This window comes from Caenorhabditis remanei, chromosome III, assembly GCF_010183535.1.
Source record: "Caenorhabditis remanei strain PX506 chromosome III, whole genome shotgun sequence".
In the NCBI taxonomy this organism is placed as follows: Eukaryota; Metazoa; Nematoda; class Chromadorea; order Rhabditida; family Rhabditidae; genus Caenorhabditis; species Caenorhabditis remanei.
In genome coordinates this window covers 2,315,346-2,340,723 of record NC_071330.1, presented here as the reverse complement: position 1 = coordinate 2,340,723, position 25,378 = coordinate 2,315,346, and the positions used below count along the sequence as shown (strand labels likewise).

Genomic DNA, 25,378 nt, shown 5'->3' with positions numbered 1-25,378 from the left:
AGCGCGCTTCACTGGACTTGGCGAGGCAAAACCAAATTTTAACAAAACTTTAATTCGCTGCGTAATCACTGGCGATACACAGAATTTGACATTTCAAAATTTCACGCCGAAATTTCTAGAAAACGCAAGGCCATAGATTTTAAAATTGGTGGCTTAGAACCCATAAACTAGTCCCCCAGTTTTCCCACGAACGTCATTCAAAACTTTTGAAAAAAAAGTGTCGTCTCATCTAAAATGAAACAAGATCTCCCTCAACCCTAGTAAGCTCCGCCCCCCAAAACACTTTTTTCATTTTTCTCCCCTTGTTTGCCCAAACCCTCCTGTCTCTCCCATTTTCTCCATTTCCATCATCTTTTCTTCTGCGCGAAATGCTGCTCCGTGAGCCATGAGCCAGAAAATAGAGGGAAGGGGGCGAGAGATTGAGAGACGCAGAGAAAGAGAGACCGCTTCACAACGACGCCTTCTCATCTGAATTCTACGTAGACACAGGGGCACCGATTCCCTTTTTAGTGGTGTCACCCCGTCATTTTGACATTATTTGTGTCTTTTTCTCTCTTGGACTCCACTCTTTCTCTTTTAGCATCGATTTATTTTATTTTATTTTTCCATTTCTGACCTCGTTTTTGTTTCGTAATCCCCTCTCGGGCATGTTTTTTGGTTTACTAACTAAAAAGTCTGGGGCGCCTGCGGCGCGTTAGTAAGATGACCGAAATTTTGAGCCCATGGCCTAGAAAACCCTCCTTCAATTTTCTAGGTCATATCGAAACCGTATTTACTCTAGCTACAAACCGTTTAGTTTGGAAGTGTCCCAGTTTCGAGATTTTCTGTTTTGAAGTGTCCCTAAGTTTCAAAACGTCCCTCCTCTACTCTATAACGCCCTTATGATGCCTGTCACAATTTCTGTATTCCCTGATTTCCTTCAACTGGTTTCAAAATGTCCCGGTTTCTAAACTGTACAGTTTCGAAACACCCCCTATGACAATAACTTGCTCAGTTTCTACTGAAAACTGCAGATTTTTCCCAGTTTTTGCCATTTTATCTGAAACTTGTGTGTGTCTGGCTCAAGAGTTCGCAAGATGATGGAACTTTTGAGCCCATGGCCTAGAAAACCAATTTTTGGTTTTCTAGGCCATTAGTTCCAACACCGTATTTACTCCATTCCCAAAGTGTCTGTTTTCATAGTGTCCTAGTTTTGAGATTTCCTGTTTTGAAGTGTCCTTAAGTTTCAAAACGCCCCTCCTATACTCTATGACGCCCTTGTTATATCTGTCACGATTTCTGTATGTCCGGATTCCCTTGGTTGCAAAATTTCCCGGTTTCAAAGTGTCTCAGTTTCGAAACACCCCCTATGACAATAACTCGCTCATTAATTTTCAATTGAAAACTGTAGATGTTTCCTATTTTTCGTTTTTTTATTTGAAACTTGTGTCTGTCTGTATGTCCGGATGTCCCTAATCCTTTATTTCTTCCAGAAAAGTGTCTCTCGATGGGAGACAAAGCGATCCTAACCGAAGTGCTTGAAGCATCAAACCTCACGGAGGCTTATGTTGATTTGACGGCCAAACAGTTGATCAAAGAGTAAATATTTATTTTTATTTAACAATTTTCAAAAACCACAAAATAAATATTTACCCTTCAGAATTCGTCATGTCGGCGACGATTTTGCTGTTCGTTACTCGAATCTGGACGATCGAAATGAGTTAGGCGAGCCGTCTGATCAAAGGGAAATCGATGGGTCTCAAGAAAAGACGTTTACAGTCGATGAAGCTGTGGAGTCATTGGGATTCGGAAGGTTTCAGTTGAAGTTGTCTATTTTGACAGGGATGGCGTGGGTGAGTTTGGGTGAGGGGGTATAGTAGCCAGGGTGGGATAGCTACAGTAGTCTGGGAGAGAGTACTGAAATGAAACGCGCTCCACTAGACTTGGAGGCGAATTCAAATTTTAATATTTCCAATTCGCTGTTTCGTTGTGACTTTTTGAACCGATTTATGCCAGATTTTTGACTGTCGCACGTTTTCTTAAGATCAATTCTACAAAAATATGAATTAAAAAAATTATTATGAATTTCGCGCTTTAACGTTTGCTGATTTCAGCAGAGCGCGGTTGATTTTATTACTCACCCCCAGACCCCGTGGTACTGTAGTAGTGGGCATTGTTTTTGTATTCTTCTGGATTACTGGAGATGATGTGAGTCCGTTGTACCGTTCCCTGGATACAGTAACCAACTACTATAGAACTTTCCTGATTACAGTAGCCGCCGTAACCTGTCATCGGAAACTGGCTAGCTATAGACGCCGATTACCGTAACCTAGGAACCCCTCGACTACAGTAACTACAGTACCCTAGTAAAAAATCAACAGTAATCTAACTACCATTTCCAAAGTTAGCTTACTGTAGCCATCTTACAGTAATCGTACCGACTACAGTAAGAGTGTAGTAGCCTAGGAGCCTACAGTACAACCTAGCAAGACTACTGTGACGAATCTCTAGCAGGCTGCTAGTTACTACTGTCCTATTACTGTACCTACTACCGTAACCCACTACCGTATTCCAGATGGCCGACGCGATGGAGATGATGCTTCTCTCCCTGATTTCCCCTGCTTTAGCCTGTGAATGGGGAATTTCATCTGTCCAACAAGCTCTTGTCACAACTTGTGTTTTCAGTGGAATGATGTTGTCAAGCACGTTTTGGGGAAAGATTTGTGACCGGTTCGGGAGGAGAAAGGTGAGGGACAACTGGATTCCAGACACACAGATATACTGCTTATAGGGACTAACATTCTCCACACTGGTTGCTTGTATCATGGGAGTGTTATCTGGAATGTCGCCAAATTTTTATGTTTTATTATTCTTCCGTGGACTGACTGGGTTCGGAATTGGAGGAGTGCCACAGTCGTGAGTTTTTTTTCTATTTTGTGGTGAGACCCAAAACAAGTGGAATTTTTGAAATGAGAACTTTCGAATGTGTATAGTCATGCCAACAAAACCGTGGCGCTCAAACTACAGTAATCTTGGATTACTGTAGTTTTCGCTTTGAGACCTGGATGGTATTGTTTTTCTTGGAAACTAGAACTTGTTAGCTATTATTTCATACAAGACTTGTGTGAAAATATCAGAAACTAATAAAGTTATGGATTTTCGAAATTTTTCGAAAATATAGTTTTCATCGTTCTCACCGTATCTCATTCGGATTTGTACCGAGAGTAATAAAACTTAGATTTTTGAAATCAGCAGGACAAGACCTGTTCAACACAACAAGAATTTCCCCAAAATTTTGATTTCGGGGTCCCCACTACCAACTACAAACTACATTTCTTCCAGTGTAACCCTCTACGCGGAGTTCCTTCCCACTGCTCAACGTGCCAAATGTGTCGTTTTAATAGAGTCATTCTGGGCAATTGGGGCAGTTTTCGAAGCTCTTCTCGCGTATTTCGTAATGGAGACGTTTGGATGGAGAGCCCTCATGTTCTTGTCTTCATTGCCATTGGGCATTTTTGCAGTCGCTTCTTTTGTGAGTTTTTTTGAAAAGTATCCACTGAAAAGTTTTCAAATCGCGCTCCACCGTCGAACTAGTTTTCAGTTTGAATTTCCCAAATTGCAGGAAATTGTGTTAATTCATAATACCGATGAGATCCGGGACGTTCCAAAGACATTTCGAAACCAGGTGTTGACTGACTTTGACACTAAATGAGAGGAAGAATGCCAAAGGTTTCTCGTAATTTGGTTTCAAAACGTTTTCAGCTGAATCAGAACTAGTGGAATCTTATTTGACATAAAAGTCCATCATAACAAATCGGATTGAATCAGTTTTTACCAACAAAAACAATTTTGCACAAATTTAACCATTTTTAGGGGTTTTTACAACCAAAAATACCAAATTTGACTTCTAAAAATGAAAATTGATTCCGCTTTCCGTCTTCCTCTCTTTGCCCATTCCGCTCATGCACATTGAGCTCTCAGTTATTAGGAGTTAACGGTTCTCACAACCTACACAAACTGAACAAAATAGCGTGCAAGATCGAGAGATGCAAAGAAATTTAGGCATCTTTAAAGACAGTCCCAATAAAGCGCTAGTAGTATAATGTTATCATATTCTCAACATCCCAATAATCCCAATATTCCAGTGGCTCCCCGAATCTGCCCGTTTCGACATGGCATCCGGACATCCTGAGAGAGCACTGGAAACCCTTCAAGCAGCTGCACGAATGAATCGAGTACAGCTACCGACTGGAAGACTGGTGTCCTCGACAAAAATGGGATCAGAAAGCCGAGGAGATATTGCCAATTTGTTGTCGCCTGATTTGAGGAAGACAACTCTGCTGTTGTGGTGTATTTGGTGAGTGGTTGGGGTGTCTGGGATGCGATTTATAGTGTAATTATCAAATTATTCCACAACACAGTCTTCCCTTTTTCTAGGGCGATCACGGCGTTCTCCTACTACGGAATGGTGCTCTTCACCACTGTCCTCTTCCAGTCGCATGATGAATGTCATGGAGGACTATACTCAAATGGAACTTCTCTAGAAGTATGTCATCCGCTGACAAGATCTGATTACTTTGATCTACTATCAACTACTCTTGCTGAATTCCCCGGGTTAATTATCACTGTGTTGATAATTGAATGGTTCGGAAGGAAGAAGACAATGGCGCTGGAATACGCCATATTTGCAGTCTTCACGTTCTTGTTGTATTTCTGTTTGGATAGGTGAGTAGAGGGGATGAAGGGACTTAGATTACGGAACAGGTTTACTGTAATAGATGCACTCCTTGACTACTGTCAAAAAATAAAGTTTTCGCCAGAATTTTCAATTTTTTCAAGGCAGAAACACAAGTGCGGCAGGAAATTGTGGGCGGAGCTTAAACTGTAAGCGGCGCGGATAAAATTCCAGCTGATTTTTGACCGAGAAACATCGAGTTTAAAGATAAATTCGTGTGCTAGTTGATGAAACATAAAAAGTCCTCCTGTTTCTTATTGTTAACTGACAACTATTTTCCCTATTTCCAGATTCACCGTCACCGTGCTCATCTTCGTCGCCCGTGCATTCATATCCGGTGCGTTCCAATGTGCTTATGTATATACACCTGAAGTCTACCCGACTACGTTGAGGGCAGTTGGATTGGGTACTTGTTCGGCTATGGCAAGGATTGGAGCAATTGTAACACCGTTTATAGCGCAGGTATGGGAGTGGGAGGGAGAAGGGGTACTGTAGTTAGTACAGTTAGAAAATTAGTGTGAGAAATCAAAGTCGGTTACTGTAGTGAAATTGAGAGGGTTACTGTGGACTTTATCGTCGTAGGCTACTGTAGCTAGGCAAAATCCTATGACGGGTTACTGTAGCAATGGTAACCTACTGTAATCTGTGGTTAGCAACTACATTACCGTAGCTAGTGGGCTACTGTATCTAACCAATCTCAGATGGCAGGTTACTGTATCGAAAATGGTTAGAATTAAGGTACTTCATTCAGCTTACTATACCCAGTAGGTAGTACTGTACTGGTTACTGTAACCACCTATCCTATTATATTTTTTGTTTCCAGGTGGCCTCCGAACACTCCTTATCCCTACCCATTGGTATTTATGGAACTGCAGCGATTCTCGGATTAATTGCCTCTCTAAGTCTTCCGATTGAGACAAAAGGAAGGCAAATGATGGTGAGAAATTCTCATTTTTAATAATTTTTTTTCTAAAATCGAATTTTTTTCAGGATTCCCACTAGAATCATGACTTCTACACTTCTGATCTCCACGCTTCCCTCCCTGTCTGTGTGTCCGTCGATCTCAATTTTTTTCATTGCTTCACTTTGATTTAGTGCCTATTCATTCCAAAATAAATCATATCTAAATATGACATCTGGATGTACAGACACACATTTGTTGGCGAATGGCCTATCTTGTACATCTAAAAGGCCTAGGAAACCGTTGCTGAAAAAATAATGCCATCATAAAAAACTCAATCTTATCATTCTGAAAATTTCCCGTGAACTGGCTTCATGACCGTACCCCAACCCCGTGAACTTTTGTTCTGACATTTTTTCTGACCTTTGCTGTCAATCTACGCGTGGAATCTTTCAAATCAATCATTACCGTCTTCACACTATTCGAGAATTGCCGATCAACCGATTGATTCGATATGAAGGCAATACTCACGGTCACTTTGGTCTTGTTTGGAGGTAGGTTTAGATTCAGGCATGTCATGAATTGAAAATGAAAAAAAACCTCGAAATTTTGGATTCAAATATATACTGTTCACTTTTCAGTCCGTTTCGGTCAGACCGACTTCATCAAAAATTGCCTAACTGAAGGAGAGTCTATTAAAGACATAATCGCAGCGATGAACGAGATTCGAGCGTCACATGCAGAGGATTATCAAATTGCAAACATGCATGAATTGGTGAAATTTTTTGTAACCATACATTTTTCACATTCAACAAAATTCAATTCAGAAATACGACATGTCCCTGGAGAAGGAAGCGAGAAAAATGAAGTCGTGCAATGATTTAAAACATGGTGTCAACTATCGAGTGGCTTTCTACGGCGAAGGAAAAAGTGATGCAGTCTGGAAGGAATTTGTGAAGAACAGTGCTCTGACTGACTCGTATTCTGAGGCGGACCATCCACTTTTGACATTCATGATTAAATGTGATTTGACAACTGAATGTGATGAAAGGAACTTTATCGTTTTGTTTGGCCCTCGGTGAGTTTTATGAAAACATTAAACTCTAGAACTTTTCAATTCCAGTGGAACACTCTCCCTATCTGACTTCCAACGAGGACCGCCCGGATCGAAGTGTACTCATGGAAAGACTGAAGAAGGACTGTGTATTGCACCGCCAAAAACTGAATTAGAGACAACTGCTCCACCCACATCTAAAATAGAAACGACTGCCCCACCCAAATTTAAAATAGAGACGACTGCTCCGTCCAGATCAGATTCAGAGGCGATTGGTTCTTCGTCTGAAAACAATGGTGAAGGGGTGAACTCGATTTTTGTCTATTTGTCTATTGCTTTTGTATCTCTTTTTCTATGAACTTGAATTTGAACTGGAATGAATGATTTATGCTTGGTTTTGATGACAGCAGCAGGAAATTTTGAATTCCTAAAAATGAAGGGAAGCATACTGTAGTTCTTGCGTAGTACTGTAGCTGACAGGTCTCAAATTTGACAATTAGTAGTTCCCCAGTCGCAATAATGTTCTAATAAGACACTTTGAATGTTTCGAAAAGATTCTCTGTCTCAATATCATTAGCAGAAATGAACGAAAGTTATATAGAAATGTGAAACGTGTCTGCGTCTCCACGATTTCAGTGTTATTCTGAAGACTTCGGTAAGCACCAGTAGTCTAGCAAAGTTGCATTGCTGAAAATTAGAGTGATTGAAAAGGTTTTCAGTTCATTTTGACGTGGATTCAATTTTTCGGATAAGCAACTTTTTATCCGTTCCTTTAACACGTGGACTTTTTTTTGAGGAATCTGATAAGGATCAATAAAGGTGAGAGACAGTTGTGTTGATTATTACTGACAGTTTTGAGTTTTCCGATTTGAGCAAGGAAGGTACTTCTCGCGGTCACTTTGGTATTGCTAAGTGGTGAGTTAGATTCTATGAAATGATTGAAATGAGTTCAACGTGTCCTATTTCGCTTCGGTTACACCAACTTCATCAAACACTGTCTAACAGAAGAGGAGTTTAATAAGCACTGGGCAGACGATCCGTTACCCAAGATCGCATCTCTCAACGCGGTGCGACGCAATATTGCAGGTATTCGTGAAATTGCAAACATGCATGAATTGGTGAGATTTCCCCAAGTTATTACAATAAATTCTTATTTCAGAAATACGACATGGCCCTGGAAAAAGAAGCGAGAAAAATGAAGTCGTGTGATGATATCAAACACGGTGTCAACTATCGAGTGGCTTTCTACGGCAAAAGAGAAAGTCGTGCAATTTGGCAGGAATTTGTGAAGAGTGTGAATAAGTCCTTTTACTATTTTGAAGAGGAAAAACATCCATTCCAGACGTCTGTTATTCAATGTATTTTGACAAGTGAATGCGAATTAGATGCTCGTTGCTCTGGCAATTCTTTTGATACGAAAGTACACTCTGTCACTTTGTACGGCTGGCGGTGAGTAGTCTGAAAGCATTAAACTCTAGAGAACTTATCAATTCCAGTGGAACTCTCTCCCTATCTGACTTCCAACCCGGACTGGCCGGATCGAAGTGTACTCATGGAAAGACTGAACGAGGACTGTGTATTGAAAATAATGGTAGATCGGAAGGGGTGAACTCATTCTTTGTCTATTTGTCTATTGCTTTTATGTCTTTTTTTCTATGATTTTAAATTGAATTGGAATAAATGAATTTGTTTTAAAAAGATATGTGCAACTTCACTGGTGATGGGCCAAAGAGCAATGCCAAAGTGGCTCATTTTGTTTTTAAGGTTATCACTACTTCCAGGTGTCAGAGCAAGCTCCTGTGTCAAGAGACGTCTAAAATGTTTTTATATCATAAGACGTCTTAGTGTTCTTTGGGACGTTTGCATTGTTAATAGACATGTAGACTGGAATAAAGCTGATAACTCGGTGAAACCAAACAAATATACGATTGTTACAGCAAAAATACTCAATTCTAACAAGGGAAGTACATGACGAGGCGGGCTGAACTTTTTCTATAAATTTGACCGTAGGTAATTGGGACCTTGAGGATTTGAAAACTGCAATAAAAATAAGCGAAATGCTCACGTAAACCGGCACATTTCCTCTTTTACTTTTTGCTAGTAAATTTGACGTGAACTCAATTTTTCTTCTAAGAAAAAATCAACCTTTTCCGCCCAGGCCACGTGGACTTGTTTGAAGGACCTTTAATGATTATTACCATTTTCTGACAGCTCCCAGTTTCTCGATTTGAGCAATGAAGGTACTCCTCGCGGCCACTTTGCTATTGCTCAGTGGTGAGTTAGATTCTATGAAACGAGTGATATGAGTTCAACAATGTTGTGTTCCAGCTCCCTCCGGTAACACCGACTTCATCAAACACTGTCTAACTGAGGAAGAGTATAAAACGTGGTCAGATCCAACAATAGAGGGAAACATGATCACATCTCTCAACAATGAACGAGCGCATATTGCAACAATTTATCAAATTGCAAACATGCATGAATTGGTGAGGTTTTTCTTGAACATACGTTTTTCACATTCAACAAAAATTCTATTCAGAAATACGACATGGCCCTGGAGAAGGAAGCGAGAAAAATGAAGTCATGTGATGATTACAAACACGGTGCCAACTATCGAGTGGATGACTATAGAATATTAGAAAGTCTTCCAATATGGGACGCATTTGTGAAGAACGTTTCGGAAAACGCAACTAACATTTGGATGTATAATGAGAACATGCATCCACTCCAGACGTCTTTTATTAAATGTGATTTGACAAATGATTGTGATAAAGCAACCGCTTTCACTTTGTACGGCTGGCAGTGAGTTGTCTGAAAGCATTACACTCTAAAGAACTTATCAATTCCAGTGGAACACTCTCCGTATCTGACTTCCAACACGGACCGCCCGGATCGAAGTGCACTCATGGAAAGACTAAACAAGGATTGTGTATTGCTCCGCCCAGATCTGAAATGGAGACGACTGGTCCTTCACCCAAATCTAAAATAGAGACAACCGTCCCGCCCAGATCTGACTCAGAGACAACTGCTCCATCGTCTGAAAATAATGGTGGATCGGAAGGGGCGAACTCTATTCTTGTTTATTTATTTATTGCTTTTTTGTATCTTTTTCTATGAATTTGAATTGAAGTGGAATAAATGAGTTATTCTTGGTTTTGATGACAGCAGAAAGGTTTGAATTCACAATAAGGAAGGCTCATAATAGATAATGATTTGAACAACCAACTTTTTATTCGTTCCATTAACACGTGGACTTGTTTCAGAGGAATCTGATAAGGATCAATAAAGATGAGTGACAGTTGTGTTGATTATTACTGACGGTTTCGAGTTTCCCGATTTGAGCAATGAAAGTACTTCTCGCGGTCACTTTGGTATTGGTCAGTGGTGAGTTAGATTTCATAAAATGATTGAAATGAGTTCTACATGTTCCACCTCGCTTCAGTTACACCAATATCATCAAACATTGTCTAACTGAAGAGGAGTTTAATAAGCACTGGGCAGACAATCCGTTACCCAAGATCGCATCTCTCAACGCGCTTCGAGGCAATGTTGCAGGTATTCATGAAATTGCAAACATGCATGAATTGGTGAGATTTCCCCAAGTTATTATAATAAATTCTTATTTTAGAAATACGACATGTCCCTGGAGAAGGAAGCGAGAAAAATGAAGTCTTGTGATGATATCAAACACGGTGTCAACTATCGAGTGGCTTTCTACGGCGAAAAAGAAAGTCGTGCTATTTGGCAGGAACTTATGAAGAGCAAGAAATATCCCTCGGAGTATTTTCAAGAGGAAGAACACCCACTCCAGACGTCTGTTATTCAATGTGCTTTGACAGCTACTTGCCACTTAAATGCTAGTCGCTCTGGCAATTCTTTTAATACGGAAATGGCCACTATCACTCTGTACGGCTGGCGGTGAGTTGTATGAAAGCTTTTTTCATTGACACTTGTGCTGTAGAATTGCAAGTTTGACGGGTCATAACTCGGTTCACGTGAGCATTTCGCTGATTTTTCTTGCATTTTTGGAATCAGCAGGGTCGAAAGTACCAGGGGTCCAATTTTTAGAAAAAGTTCAACTCGCCTCGTCATGAACTTCCCTTGTTAGTCGTGGGCTCCTCAAAAGTTCGTGAGATGACCGAAATTTTGAGCCCATGGCCTAGGAAACCAACTTTTGGTTTTCTAGCCCACTGCGAGGTCTCGAAACCGTATTTAATTGAGTTACAAAGCGTCTGGTTGCGAAGTGCCCTAGTTTTGAAGTGTCCCTAACTAAGTAAGTTTCAGAACGTCCTTCCTATACTCTTTCACGCCCTTATGATGTCTGTCACTATTTCTGTATGTAGGGATTTCCTTGGTTGCAAAATGTCCCGGTTTCAAAGTGTCTCAGTTTCGAAACATCCTTCCGGCAGTAACTTGCTCATTTTCAATTTTCAATTGAAAACTGCAGATTTTTCCCAGTTTTTATATTTTATATGACTCTTGTGTCTGTCTGTATGTCCGGATGTCCCTTATCCTTTATTTGTTCCAGAAAAGAGTCTCTCAATGGGAGACAAAGCGATCCTAACCGAAGTGCTTGAAGCATCAAACCTCACGGAGGCTTATGTTGATTTGACGGCCAAACAATTGATCAAAGAGTAAATATTTATTTTTATTTAACAATTTTCAAAAATCACAAAATAAATATTTACCCTTCAGAATTCGTCATGTCGGCGACGATTTTGCTGTTCGTTACTCAAACCTGGACGATCGGAATGAGTTGGGCGAGCCTTCTGACCAAAGGGAAATCGATGGGTCTCAGGAGAAGACGTTTACAGTGGATGAGGCTGTGGAGGCATTGGGATTCGGAAGGTTCCAGTTGAAACTTTCTATTTTGACAGGGATGGCTTGGGTGAGTTTGGGTGAGGGGGTATAGTAGCCAAGGTGGGATAGCTACAGTAGTCCAGAAGGCTACTGTAATCAGAAATTGTATGCTGAGGTGGGAATTATGTATTGGGTTACTATAACTAGTTGATATTGATTTTTCGCGCTTAAACGTTTACTGACTTCAGCGGAACGCGGTCGATTTAATTACTCACTCTCAGACCCGTGGTACTGTAGCAGTGGGCATTGTTTTTGTATTCTTCTGGATTACCGTATATGTGACCTACTACAGTAATCCAGAAGAATAAAGTATTACCTACTAGTTATAAAAATCTTATCTTACTACTAGCCGTTGTACCGTTCCCTGGATACAGTAACCCACTACTATAGAACTTTCCTGATTACAGTAGCCGCAGTAACCTATCATCGGAAACTGGCTACCTATAGACGCCGAGTACCGCAACCTAGGAACCCCTCGACTACAGTAACTACAGTACCCTAGTAAAAAATCAACAGTAATCTAACTTCCGTTTCGAAGATTTGCTTATTGTAGTTGTCTTACGGTAATCGTAACGACTACAGTAAAAGTGTAGTAACCTAGGAGCCTAAAGTACCACGTACCTAGCAAGACTACTGTAACCAATTGATAGAACTTTGCTAGTTACAGTAATCCACTACCGTATTCCAGATGGCCGACGCGATGGAGATGATGCTTCTCTCCCTGATTTCCCCTGCTTTAGCCTGTGAATGGGGAATCTCATCTGTCCAACAAGCCCTTGTGACAACTTGCGTTTTCAGTGGAATGATGTTGTCAAGCACGTTTTGGGGAAAGATTTGTGACCGGTTCGGGAGGAGAAAGGTGAGGGACATCTGGATTTTGGACACACAGACATACTGATTACAGGGATTAACATTCTCCACACTGGTTGCTTGTATCATGGGAGTGTTATCTGGAATGTCGCCTCATTTTTATGTTTTATTATTCTTCCGTGGACTGACTGGATTCGGAATTGGAGGAGTGCCTCAGTCGTGAGTTTCATTATTATTTTCGTGACAGGACCCGAATAAGTAAAATTTTTGAAATGAGATCTTTCGAATATGCATAATCATGCCAACAAAACCGTAAAGTCACGCGTGGACTACAGTAATCCTGGATTACTGTAGTTCTCCTGAATTAGACTATTTTTCCCAAAACTGGAAATTATGAGCTACGATTGGGTACAAAGTTTGTTCAAAAATATTGCAAACTACCATAATTATGGATTTTCGAAATATTTCGAAAAATAAATGCTCAGTATTTCTACTGTATCTCATGCAGATTCGTACAGAGAGTAATAAAACTTAGATTTTCGAAATCAGCAGAAAAAAACCTGCCCAACACAACAAGAATTTCCCCAAAATTTTGATTTCCGGGCCCCACCACAAACTACAAACTACATTTTTTTCCAGCGTAACCCTCTACGCCGAGTTCCTCCCCACTGCTCAACGTGCCAAATGTGTCGTTTTAATCGAATCATTCTGGGCAATTGGTGCAGTTTTCGAGGCTCTTCTCGCGTATTTCGTAATGGAGACGTTTGGATGGAGAGCCCTCATGTTCTTGTCTTCATTGCCATTGGGCGTATTTGCAGTCGCTTCTTTTGTGAGTTTTTTTGAAAAGTATCCACTGAAAAGTTTTCAAATCGCGCTCCACCGTCGAACTAGTTTTCAGTTTGAATTTCCCAAATTGCAGGAAATTGTGTTAATTCATAATACCGATGAGATCCGGGACGTTCCAAAGACATTTCGAAACCAGGTGTTGACTGACTTTGACACTAAATGAGAGGAAGAATGCCAAAGGTTTCTCGTAATTTGGTTTCAAAACGTTTTCAGCTGAATCAGAACTAGTGGAATCTTATTTGACATAAAAGTCCATCATAACAAACTGGATTGAATCAGTTTTTACCAACAAAAACAATTTTGCACAAATTTAACCATTTTTAGGGGTTTTTACAACCAAAAATACCAAATTTGACTTCTAAAAATGAAAATTGATTCCGCTTTCCGTCTTCCTCTCTTTGCCCATTCCGCTCATGCACATTGAGCTCTCAGTTATTAGGAGTTAACGGTTCTCACAACCTACACAAACTGAACAAAATAGCGTGCAAGATCGAGAGATGCAAAGAAATTTAGGCAACTTTAAAGACAGTCCCAATAAAGCGCTAGTAGTATAATGTTATCATATTCTCAACATCCCAATAATCCCAATATTCCAGTGGCTCCCCGAATCTGCCCGTTTCGACATGGCATCCGGACATCCTGAGAGAGCACTGGAAACCCTTCAAGCAGCTGCACGAATGAATCGAGTACAGCTACCGACTGGAAGACTAGTGTCCTCGACAAAAATGGGATCAGAAAGCCGAGGAGATATCGCTAATTTATTGTCGCCTGATTTGAGGAAGACCACTTTGCTGTTGTGGTGTATTTGGTGAGTGTCTGGGGTGTCTGGGACGCGATTTTTGGAAAGTTCATAATGTAAAAAAGTGTTTGGTCAAAAAATATCAGAAATAGATTAAAAACCAAGGAAGTTATGAATTTTCGAAAAATATCGAAAATTACGTTTCACCGTATCTCGGCGAGATTTAAGCCATACTCAATTATTTTTATACTTGTGAAACCGGCATAACAATACCTTTTGAATGGCTATACACCTGCTACAACTCCTGAAAACATTTTCAGGGCGATAACTGCGTTCTCCTACTACGGAATGGTGCTCTTCACCACTGTCCTCTTCCAGTCGCATGATGAATGTCATGGAGGACTATACTCGAATGGAACTTCTCTAGAAGTATGTCATCCGTTGACAAGATCCGATTACTTTGATCTACTATCAACTACTCTTGCTGAATTCCCCGGGTTAATTATCACTGTGTTGATAATTGAATGGTTCGGAAGGAAGAAGACAATGGCGCTGGAATACGCCATATTTGCAGTCTTCACGTTCTTGTTGTATTTCTGTTTGGATAGGTGAGTAGAGGGGATGAAGGGACTTAGATTACGGAACAGGTTTACTGTAATAGATGCACTCCTTGACTACTGTCAAAAAATAAAGTTTTCGCCAGAATTTTCAATTTTTTCAAGGCAGAAACACAAGTGCGGCAGGAAATTGTGGGCGGAGCTTAAACTGTAAGCGGCGCGGATAAAATTCCAGCTGATTTTTGACCGAGAAACATCGAGTTTAAAGATAAATTCGTGTGCTAGTTGATGAAACATAAAAAGTCCTCCTGTTTCTTATTGTTAACTGACAACTATTTTCCCTATTTCCAGATTCACCGTCACCGTGCTCATCTTCGTCGCCCGTGCATTCATATCCGGTGCGTTCCAATGTGCTTATGTATATACACCTGAAGTCTACCCGACTACGTTGAGGGCAGTTGGATTGGGTACTTGTTCGGCTATGGCAAGGATTGGAGCAATTGTAACACCGTTTATAGCGCAGGTATGGGAGTGGGAGGGAGAAGGGGTACTGTAGTTAGTACAGTTAGAAAATTAGTGTGAGAAATCAAAGTCGGTTACTGTAGTGAAATTGAGAGGGTTACTGTGGACTTTATCGTCGTAGGCTACTGTAGCTAGGCAAAATCCTATGACGGGTTACTGTAGCAATGGTAACCTACTGTAATCTGTGGTTAGCAACTACATTACCGTAGCTAGTGGGCTACTGTATCTAACCAATCTCAGATGGCAGGTTACTGTATCGAAAATGGTTAGAATTAAGGTACTTCATTCAGCTTACTATACCCAGTAGGTAGTACTGTACTGGTTACTGTAACCACCTATCCTATTATATTTTTTGTTTCCAGGTGGCCTCCGAACACTCCTTATCCCTACCCATTGGTATTTATGGAACTGCAGCGATTCTCGGATTAATTGCCTCTCTAAGTCTTCCGATTGAGACAAAAGGAAGGCAAATGATGGTGAGAAATTCTCATTTTTAATAATTTTTTTTCTAAAATCGAATTTTTTTCAGGATTCCCACTAGAATCATGACTTCTACACTTCTGATCTCCACGCTTCCCTCCCTGTCTGTGTGTCCGTCGATCTCAATTTTTTTCATTGCTTCACTTTGATTTAGTGCCTATTCATTCCAAAATAAATCATATCTAAATATGACATCTGGATGTACAGACACACATTTGTTGGCGAATGGCCTATCTTGTACATCTAAAAGGCCTAGGAAACCGTTGCTGAAAAAATAATGCCATCATAAAAAACTCAATCTTATCATTCTGAAAATTTCCCGTGAACTGGCTTCATGACCGTACCCCAACCCCGTGAACTTTTGTTCTGACATTTTTTCTGACCTTTGCTGTCAATCTACGCGTGGAATCTTTCAAATCAATCATTACCGTCTTCACACTATTCGAGAATTGCCGATCAACCGATTGATTCGATATGAAGGCAATACTCACGGTCACTTTGGTCTTGTTTGGAGGTAGGTTTAGATTCAGGCATGTCATGAATTGAAAATGAAAAAAAACCTCGAAATTTTGGATTCAAATATATACTGTTCACTTTTCAGTCCGTTTCGGTCAGACCGACTTCATCAAAAATTGCCTAACTGAAGGAGAGTCTATTAAAGACATAATCGCAGCGATGAACGAGATTCGAGCGTCACATGCAGAGGATTATCAAATTGCAAACATGCATGAATTGGTGAAATTTTTTGTAACCATACATTTTTCACATTCAACAAAATTCAATTCAGAAATACGACATGTCCCTGGAGAAGGAAGCGAGAAAAATGAAGTCGTGCAATGATTTAAAACATGGTGTCAACTATCGAGTGGCTTTCTACGGCGAAGGAAAAAGTGATGCAGTCTGGAAGGAATTTGTGAAGAACAGTGCTCTGACTGACTCGTATTCTGAGGCGGACCATCCACTTTTGACATTCATGATTAAATGTGATTTGACAACTGAATGTGATGAAAGGAACTTTATCGTTTTGTTTGGCCCTCGGTGAGTTTTATGAAAACATTAAACTCTAGAACTTTTCAATTCCAGTGGAACACTCTCCCTATCTGACTTCCAACGAGGACCGCCCGGATCGAAGTGTACTCATGGAAAGACTGAAGAAGGACTGTGTATTGCACCGCCAAAAACTGAATTAGAGACAACTGCTCCACCCACATCTAAAATAGAAACGACTGCCCCACCCAAATTTAAAATAGAGACGACTGCTCCGTCCAGATCAGATTCAGAGGCGATTGGTTCTTCGTCTGAAAACAATGGTGAAGGGGTGAACTCGATTTTTGTCTATTTGTCTATTGCTTTTGTATCTCTTTTTCTATGAACTTGAATTTGAACTGGAATGAATGATTTATGCTTGGTTTTGATGACAGCAGCAGGAAATTTTGAATTCCTAAAAATGAAGGGAAGCATACTGTAGTTCTTGCGTAGTACTGTAGCTGACAGGTCTCAAATTTGACAATTAGTAGTTCCCCAGTCGCAATAATGTTCTAATAAGACACTTTGAATGTTTCGAAAAGATTCTCTGTCTCAATATCATTAGCAGAAATGAACGAAAGTTATATAGAAATGTGAAACGTGTCTGCGTCTCCACGATTTCAGTGTTATTCTGAAGACTTCGGTAAGCACCAGTAGTCTAGCAAAGTTGCATTGCTGAAAATTAGAGTGATTGAAAAGGTTTTCAGTTCATTTTGACGTGGATTCAATTTTTCGGATAAGCAACTTTTTATCCGTTCCTTTAACACGTGGACTTTTTTTTGAGGAATCTGATAAGGATCAATAAAGGTGAGAGACAGTTGTGTTGATTATTACTGACAGTTTTGAGTTTTCCGATTTGAGCAAGGAAGGTACTTCTCGCGGTCACTTTGGTATTGCTAAGTGGTGAGTTAGATTCTATGAAATGATTGAAATGAGTTCAACGTGTCCTATTTCGCTTCGGTTACACCAACTTCATCAAACACTGTCTAACAGAAGAGGAGTTTAATAAGCACTGGGCAGACGATCCGTTACCCAAGATCGCATCTCTCAACGCGGTGCGACGCAATATTGCAGGTATTCGTGAAATTGCAAACATGCATGAATTGGTGAGATTTCCCCAAGTTATTACAATAAATTCTTATTTCAGAAATACGACATGGCCCTGGAAAAAGAAGCGAGAAAAATGAAGTCGTGTGATGATATCAAACACGGTGTCAACTATCGAGTGGCTTTCTACGGCAAAAGAGAAAGTCGTGCAATTTGGCAGGAATTTGTGAAGAGTGTGAATAAGTCCTTTTACTATTTTGAAGAGGAAAAACATCCATTCCAGACGTCTGTTATTCAATGTATTTTGACAAGTGAATGCGAATTAGATGCTCGTTGCTCTGGCAATTCTTTTGATACGAAAGTACACTCTGTCACTTTGTACGGCTGGCGGTGAGTAGTCTGAAAGCATTAAACTCTAGAGAACTTATCAATTCCAGTGGAACTCTCTCCCTATCTGACTTCCAACCCGGACTGGCCGGATCGAAGTGTACTCATGGAAAGACTGAACGAGGACTGTGTATTGAAAATAATGGTAGATCGGAAGGGGTGAACTCATTCTTTGTCTATTTGTCTATTGCTTTTATGTCTTTTTTTCTATGATTTTAAATTGAATTGGAATAAATGAATTTGTTTTAAAAAGATATGTGCAACTTCACTGGTGATGGGCCAAAGAGCAATGCCAAAGTGGCTCATTTTGTTTTTAAGGTTATCACTACTTCCAGGTGTCAGAGCAAGCTCCTGTGTCAAGAGACGTCTAAAATGTTTTTATATCATAAGACGTCTTAGTGTTCTTTGGGACGTTTGCATTGTTAATAGACATGTAGACTGGAATAAAGCTGATAACTCGGTGAAACCAAACAAATATACGATTGTTACAGCAAAAATACTCAATTCTAACAAGGGAAGTACATGACGAGGCGGGCTGAACTTTTTCTATAAATTTGACCGTAGGTAATTGGGACCTTGAGGATTTGAAAACTGCAATAAAAATAAGCGAAATGCTCACGTAAACCGGCACATTTCCTCTTTTACTTTTTGCTAGTAAATTTGACGTGAACTCAATTTTTCTTCTAAGAAAAAATCAACCTTTTCCGCCCAGGCCACGTGGACTTGTTTGAAGGACCTTTAATGATTATTACCATTTTCTGACAGCTCCCAGTTTCTCGATTTGAGCAATGAAGGTACTCCTCGCGGCCACTTTGCTATTGCTCAGTGGTGAGTTAGATTCTATGAAACGAGTGATATGAGTTCAACAATGTTGTGTTCCAGCTCCCTCCGGTAACACCGACTTCATCAAACACTGTCTAACTGAGGAAGAGTATAAAACGTGGTCAGATCCAACAATAGAGGGAAACATGATCACATCTCTCAACAATGAACGAGCGCATATTGCAACAATTTATCAAATTGCAAACATGCATGAATTGGTGAGGTTTTTCTTGAACATACGTTTTTCACATTCAACAAAAATTCTATTCAGAAATACGACATGGCCCTGGAGAAGGAAGCGAGAAAAATGAAGTCATGTGATGATTACAAACACGGTGCCAACTATCGAGTGGATGACTATAGAATATTAGAAAGTCTTCCAATATGGGACGCATTTGTGAAGAACGTTTCGGAAAACGCAACTAACATTTGGATGTATAATGAGAACATGCATCCACTCCAGACGTCTTTTATTAAATGTGATTTGACAAATGATTGTGATAAAGCAACCGCTTTCACTTTGTACGGCTGGCAGTGAGTTGTCTGAAAGCATTACACTCTAAAGAACTTATCAATTCCAGTGGAACACTCTCCGTATCTGACTTCCAACACGGACCGCCCGGATCGAAGTGCACTCATGGAAAGACTAAACAAGGATTGTGTATTGCTCCGCCCAGATCTGAAATGGAGACGACTGGTCCTTCACCCAAATCTAAAATAGAGACAACCGTCCCGCCCAGATCTGACTCAGAGACAACTGCTCCATCGTCTGAAAATAATGGTGGATCGGAAGGGGCGAACTCTATTCTTGTTTATTTATTTATTGCTTTTTTGTATCTTTTTCTATGAATTTGAATTGAAGTGGAATAAATGAGTTATTCTTGGTTTTGATGACAGCAGAAAGGTTTGAATTCACAATAAGGAAGGCTCATAATAGATAATGATTTGAACAACCAACTTTTTATTCGTTCCATTAACACGTGGACTTGTTTCAGAGGAATCTGATAAGGATCAATAAAGATGAGTGACAGTTGTGTTGATTATTACTGACGGTTTCGAGTTTCCCGATTTGAGCAATGAAAGTACTTCTCGCGGTCACTTTGGTATTGGTCAGTGGTGAGTTAGATTTCATAAAATGATTGAAATGAGTTCTACATGTTCCACCTCGCTTCAGTTACACCAATATCATCAAACATTGTCTAACTGAAGAGGAGTTTAATAAGCACTGGGCAGACAATCCGTTACCCAAGATCGCATCTCTCAACGCGCTTCGAGGCAATGTTGCAGGTATTCATGAAATTGCAAACATGCATGAATTGGTGAGATTTCCCCAAGTTATTATAATAAATTCTTATTTTAGAAATACGACATGTCCCTGGAGAAGGAAGCGAGAAAAATGAAGTCTTGTGATGATATCAAACACGGTGTCAACTATCGAGTGGCTTTCTACGGCGAAAAAGAAAGTCGTGCTATTTGGCAGGAACTTATGAAGAGCAAGAAATATCCCTCGGAGTATTTTCAAGAGGAAGAACACCCACTCCAGACGTCTGTTATTCAATGTGCTTTGACAGCTACTTGCCACTTAAATGCTAGTCGCTCTGGCAATTCTTTTAATACGGAAATGGCCACTATCACTCTGTACGGCTGGCGGTGAGTTGTATGAAAGCTTTTTTCATTGACACTTGTGCTGTAGAATTGCAAGTTTGACGGGTCATAACTCGGTTCACGTGAGCATTTCGCTGATTTTTCTTGCATTTTTGGAATCAGCAGGGTCGAAAGTACCAGGGGTCCAATTTTTAGAAAAAGTTCAACTCGCCTCGTCATGAACTTCCCTTGTTAGTCGTGGGCTCCTCAAAAGTTCGTGAGATGACCGAAATTTTGAGCCCATGGCCTAGGAAACCAACTTTTGGTTTTCTAGCCCACTGCGAGGTCTCGAAACCGTATTTAATTGAGTTACAAAGCGTCTGGTTGCGAAGTGCCCTAGTTTTGAAGTGTCCCTAACTAAGTAAGTTTCAGAACGTCCTTCCTATACTCTTTCACGCCCTTATGATGTCTGTCACTATTTCTGTATGTAGGGATTTCCTTGGTTGCAAAATGTCCCGGTTTCAAAGTGTCTCAGTTTCGAAACATCCTTCCGGCAGTAACTTGCTCATTTTCAATTTTCAATTGAAAACTGCAGATTTTTCCCAGTTTTTATATTTTATATGACTCTTGTGTCTGTCTGTATGTCCGGATGTCCCTTATCCTTTATTTGTTCCAGAAAAGAGTCTCTCAATGGGAGACAAAGCGATCCTAACCGAAGTGCTTGAAGCATCAAACCTCACGGAGGCTTATGTTGATTTGACGGCCAAACAATTGATCAAAGAGTAAATATTTATTTTTATTTAACAATTTTCAAAAATCACAAAATAAATATTTACCCTTCAGAATTCGTCATGTCGGCGACGATTTTGCTGTTCGTTACTCAAACCTGGACGATCGGAATGAGTTGGGCGAGCCTTCTGACCAAAGGGAAATCGATGGGTCTCAGGAGAAGACGTTTACAGTGGATGAGGCTGTGGAGGCATTGGGATTCGGAAGGTTCCAGTTGAAACTTTCTATTTTGACAGGGATGGCTTGGGTGAGTTTGGGTGAGGGGGTATAGTAGCCAAGGTGGGATAGCTACAGTAGTCCAGAAGGCTACTGTAATCAGAAATTGTATGCTGAGGTGGGAATTATGTATTGGGTTACTATAACTAGTTGATATTGATTTTTCGCGCTTAAACGTTTACTGACTTCAGCGGAACGCGGTCGATTTAATTACTCACTCTCAGACCCGTGGTACTGTAGCAGTGGGCATTGTTTTTGTATTCTTCTGGATTACCGTATATGTGACCTACTACAGTAATCCAGAAGAATAAAGTATTACCTACTAGTTATAAAAATCTTATCTTACTACTAGCCGTTGTACCGTTCCCTGGATACAGTAACCCACTACTATAGAACTTTCCTGATTACAGTAGCCGCAGTAACCTATCATCGGAAACTGGCTACCTATAGACGCCGAGTACCGCAACCTAGGAACCCCTCGACTACAGTAACTACAGTACCCTAGTAAAAAATCAACAGTAATCTAACTTCCGTTTCGAAGATTTGCTTATTGTAGTTGTCTTACGGTAATCGTAACGACTACAGTAAAAGTGTAGTAACCTAGGAGCCTAAAGTACCACGTACCTAGCAAGACTACTGTAACCAATTGATAGAACTTTGCTAGTTACAGTAATCCACTACCGTATTCCAGATGGCCGACGCGATGGAGATGATGCTTCTCTCCCTGATTTCCCCTGCTTTAGCCTGTGAATGGGGAATCTCATCTGTCCAACAAGCCCTTGTGACAACTTGCGTTTTCAGTGGAATGATGTTGTCAAGCACGTTTTGGGGAAAGATTTGTGACCGGTTCGGGAGGAGAAAGGTGAGGGACATCTGGATTTTGGACACACAGACATACTGATTACAGGGATTAACATTCTCCACACTGGTTGCTTGTATCATGGGAGTGTTATCTGGAATGTCGCCTCATTTTTATGTTTTATTATTCTTCCGTGGACTGACTGGATTCGGAATTGGAGGAGTGCCTCAGTCGTGAGTTTCATTATTATTTTCGTGACAGGACCCGAATAAGTAAAATTTTTGAAATGAGATCTTTCGAATATGCATAATCATGCCAACAAAACCGTAAAGTCACGCGTGGACTACAGTAATCCTGGATTACTGTAGTTCTCCTGAATTAGACTATTTTTCCCAAAACTGGAAATTATGAGCTACGATTGGGTACAAAGTTTGTTCAAAAATATTGCAAACTACCATAATTATGGATTTTCGAAATATTTCGAAAAATAAATGCTCAGTATTTCTACTGTATCTCATGCAGATTCGTACAGAGAGTAATAAAACTTAGATTTTCGAAATCAGCAGAAAAAAACCTGCCCAACACAACAAGAATTTCCCCAAAATTTTGATTTCCGGGCCCCACCACAAACTACAAACTACATTTTTTTCCAGCGTAACCCTCTACGCCGAGTTCCTCCCCACTGCTCAACGTGCCAAATGTGTCGTTTTAATCGAATCATTCTGGGCAATTGGTGCAGTTTTCGAGGCTCTTCTCGCGTATTTCGTAATGGAGACGTTTGGATGGAGAGCCCTCATGTTCTTGTCTTCATTGCCATTGGGCGTATTTGCAGTCGCGTCTTTTGTGAGTTTTTTTGAAAAGTATCCACTGAAAAGTTTTCAAATCGCGCTCCACCGTCAAACTAGTTTTCAGTTTGAATTTCCCAAATTGCAGGAAATTGTGTTAATTCATAATGCCGATGAGATCCGGGACGTTCCAAAGACATTTCGAAACCAGGTGTTGACTGACTTTGACACTAAATGAGAGGAAGAATGCCAAAGGTTTCTCGTAATTTGATTTCAAAACGTTTTCAGCTGAATCAGAACTAGTGGAATCTTATTTGACATAAAAGTCCATCATAACAAACTGGATTGAATCAGTTTTTACCAACAAATAAAATTTTGCACAAATTTAACCATTTTTAGGGGTTTTACAACAAAAAATACCAAATTTGACTTCTAAAAATGAAAATTCTTTGCCCATTCCGCTCATGCACATTGAGCTCTCAGTTATTAGGAGTTAACGGTTCTCACAACCTACACAAACTGAACAAAATAGCGTGAAAGATCGAGAGATGCAAAGGAATTTAGGCATCTTTAAAGACAGTCCCAATAAAGCGCTAGTAGTATAATGTTATCATATTCTCAACATCCCAATAATCCCAATATTCCAGTGGCTCCCCGAATCTGCCCGTTTCGACATGGCATCCGGACATCCTGAGAGAGCACTGGAAACCCTCCAAGCAGCTGCACGAATGAATCGAGTACAATTACCAACTGGAAGACTGGTGTCCTCGACAAAAATGGGATCAGAAAGCCGAGGAGATATTGCCAATTTGTTGTCGCCTGATTTGAGGAAGACAACTCTGCTGTTGTGGTGTATTTGGTGAGTGGTTGGGGTTTCTGGGACGCGATTTACAGTGTAATTTTCGAATTATTTCACAACACAGTTTTCCTATTTTCCAGGGCGATCACGGCGTTCTCCTACTACGGAATGGTGCTCTTCACCACTGTCCTGTTCCAGTCGCATGATGAATGTCATGGAGGATTATACTCGAATGGAACTTCCCTAGAAGTATGTCATCCGTTGACAAGATCCGATTACTTTGATCTACTATCAACTACGCTTGCTGAATTCCCCGGGTTAATTATCACTGTGTTGATAATTGAATGGTTCGGAAGAAAGAAGACAATGGCGTTGGAATACGCCATCTTTGCAGTCTTCACGTTCTTGTTGTATTTCTGTTTGGATAGGTGAGCGGGGAGGATGAAGGGAATCAGACTAGGGAACACACTTGGTCTAGCGTATCCGTGAAGGCAGGATTCAAAAGGACTTCAGAAGAAACTCCCCGGCGCTTTATTCGCTCATAACGCAGTATTATGAGCTGAAAAATATACCAAAATGTCGACCTCGGCGAGTTTTATGTTTGTGACCAGTATCGGGCAGGGCGGTCATTGCCACGAATTGGGTCTGGCTGCCTTAAAAGTTTCTTGCTCTTAAGCTCGGCCCGCGGTACGTTAACACCTCACTAACCAACCCGGAGTAAGTCAGAGCTTTAAAACTTAACGAGATCTACATTTTGGTATATCTTTCAGCTCATAATGTTGAGTTTAAAGCGAGTTACGCACCAGCCAATTCTCCAAAGAGACACTTTTCAAGGGAATTTCCGTGGAGCGCAGTTGTAAGAACGTACTGAGCTAAAAGTCCTCCTGTTTTTAGTTAACAACTTTTTCGTTCCGACTTTTCTTGGCTAATTCAAACGCTAATCCACTTACACATTTCCCTTCACTGTTTTCAGATTCACCGTCACCGTGCTCATTTTCGTAGCCCGTGCATTCATATCCGGTGCGTTCCAATGTGCTTATGTATATACACCTGAAGTCTACCCGACCACTTTGAGGGCAGTTGGATTGGGTACTTGTTCGGCAATGGCAAGGATTGGAGCTATTGTGACACCGTTTATTGCACAGGTACTGTAATTACTATGTGTGACAAAATTGAAATGGGTTACTGTAGCTTGCTTAGAATGTGATTGTTGGCGATATTTGATGACAAGTTACAGTAGATTTTAAAGTACTGACATTTTGACGATAGATTACTGTAGGCTTCGGAACACTCTAATTTGTGGACGGGCTACTGTAGACTTTGAAATTGCGGTATTGACCAGGTTACTGAAGTAATCACAGTTTAGGCTCATAGAATACTGTACTTTCCAGGTTACTGTAGGTAGTACGATTACTGTGAGATGAATGCAGGTTAGTCTTTTCTACATGGCTACTTAATTGGCACCGTTACTGTAGCTAGGCAATCTTCTATGACGGGTTACTGTAGCAATGGTAGCCTACTGTAACCTGTAACTAGCAACTACATTACCGTAGGTAGTGGGTTACTGTTGACAATGCCTGTAGGTCCAGTCGAAGACCAGGACACAGTCATAACCCAGGGAGACCCCCTGTATGCGCCGTA

General features: G+C 40.5%; 4 protein-coding genes across 4 annotated transcripts; all 4 read left to right on the top strand.

Annotated features, from left to right (window-relative positions):
• Positions 1-1,486: 1,486 nt before the first annotated feature.
• Positions 1,487-5,672, top strand: GCK72_008612 (uncharacterized protein; the record flags this gene model as incomplete). The annotated part of the gene is made up of 9 exons (XM_053726917.1): positions 1,487-1,578; positions 1,640-1,832; positions 2,555-2,725; positions 2,771-2,895; positions 3,322-3,511; positions 4,125-4,336; positions 4,417-4,704; positions 5,005-5,176; positions 5,538-5,672. The coding sequence occupies 9 exons, from the start codon at positions 1,487-1,489 to the stop codon at positions 5,670-5,672; spliced, it is 1,578 nt and encodes a 525-aa protein (XP_053586494.1).
• A 457-nt stretch (positions 5,673-6,129) lies between these two features.
• Positions 6,130-15,544, top strand: GCK72_008611 (uncharacterized protein; the record flags this gene model as incomplete). Its single annotated transcript, XM_053726916.1, has 19 exons — positions 6,130-6,169; positions 6,257-6,390; positions 6,443-6,693; positions 6,739-6,973; positions 7,829-8,118; positions 8,166-8,260; positions 8,998-9,155; positions 9,209-9,471; positions 9,519-9,747; positions 10,298-10,587; positions 11,365-11,557; positions 12,218-12,388; positions 12,434-12,558; positions 12,979-13,168; positions 13,782-13,993; positions 14,245-14,532; positions 14,833-15,004; positions 15,366-15,479; positions 15,533-15,544. 19 exons carry the CDS (start codon positions 6,130-6,132, stop codon positions 15,542-15,544), a joined length of 3,462 nt encoding a protein of 1,153 aa, XP_053586493.1.
• Positions 15,545-15,957: 413 nt separating this feature from the next.
• Positions 15,958-20,419, top strand: GCK72_008610 (uncharacterized protein; the record flags this gene model as incomplete). Its single annotated transcript, XM_053726915.1, has 10 exons — positions 15,958-15,997; positions 16,085-16,218; positions 16,271-16,521; positions 16,567-16,801; positions 17,657-17,946; positions 17,994-18,088; positions 18,826-18,983; positions 19,037-19,299; positions 19,347-19,575; positions 20,126-20,419. The coding sequence occupies 10 exons, from the start codon at positions 15,958-15,960 to the stop codon at positions 20,417-20,419; spliced, it is 1,989 nt and encodes a 662-aa protein (XP_053586492.1).
• Positions 20,420-21,039: 620 nt separating this feature from the next.
• On the top strand, positions 21,040-24,891 carry GCK72_008609 (uncharacterized protein; the record flags this gene model as incomplete). Its single annotated transcript, XM_053726914.1, has 8 exons — positions 21,040-21,131; positions 21,193-21,385; positions 22,046-22,216; positions 22,262-22,386; positions 22,807-22,996; positions 23,586-23,797; positions 23,878-24,165; positions 24,711-24,891. The coding sequence occupies 8 exons, from the start codon at positions 21,040-21,042 to the stop codon at positions 24,889-24,891; spliced, it is 1,452 nt and encodes a 483-aa protein (XP_053586491.1).
• Between the last annotated feature and the right edge of the window lie 487 nt (positions 24,892-25,378).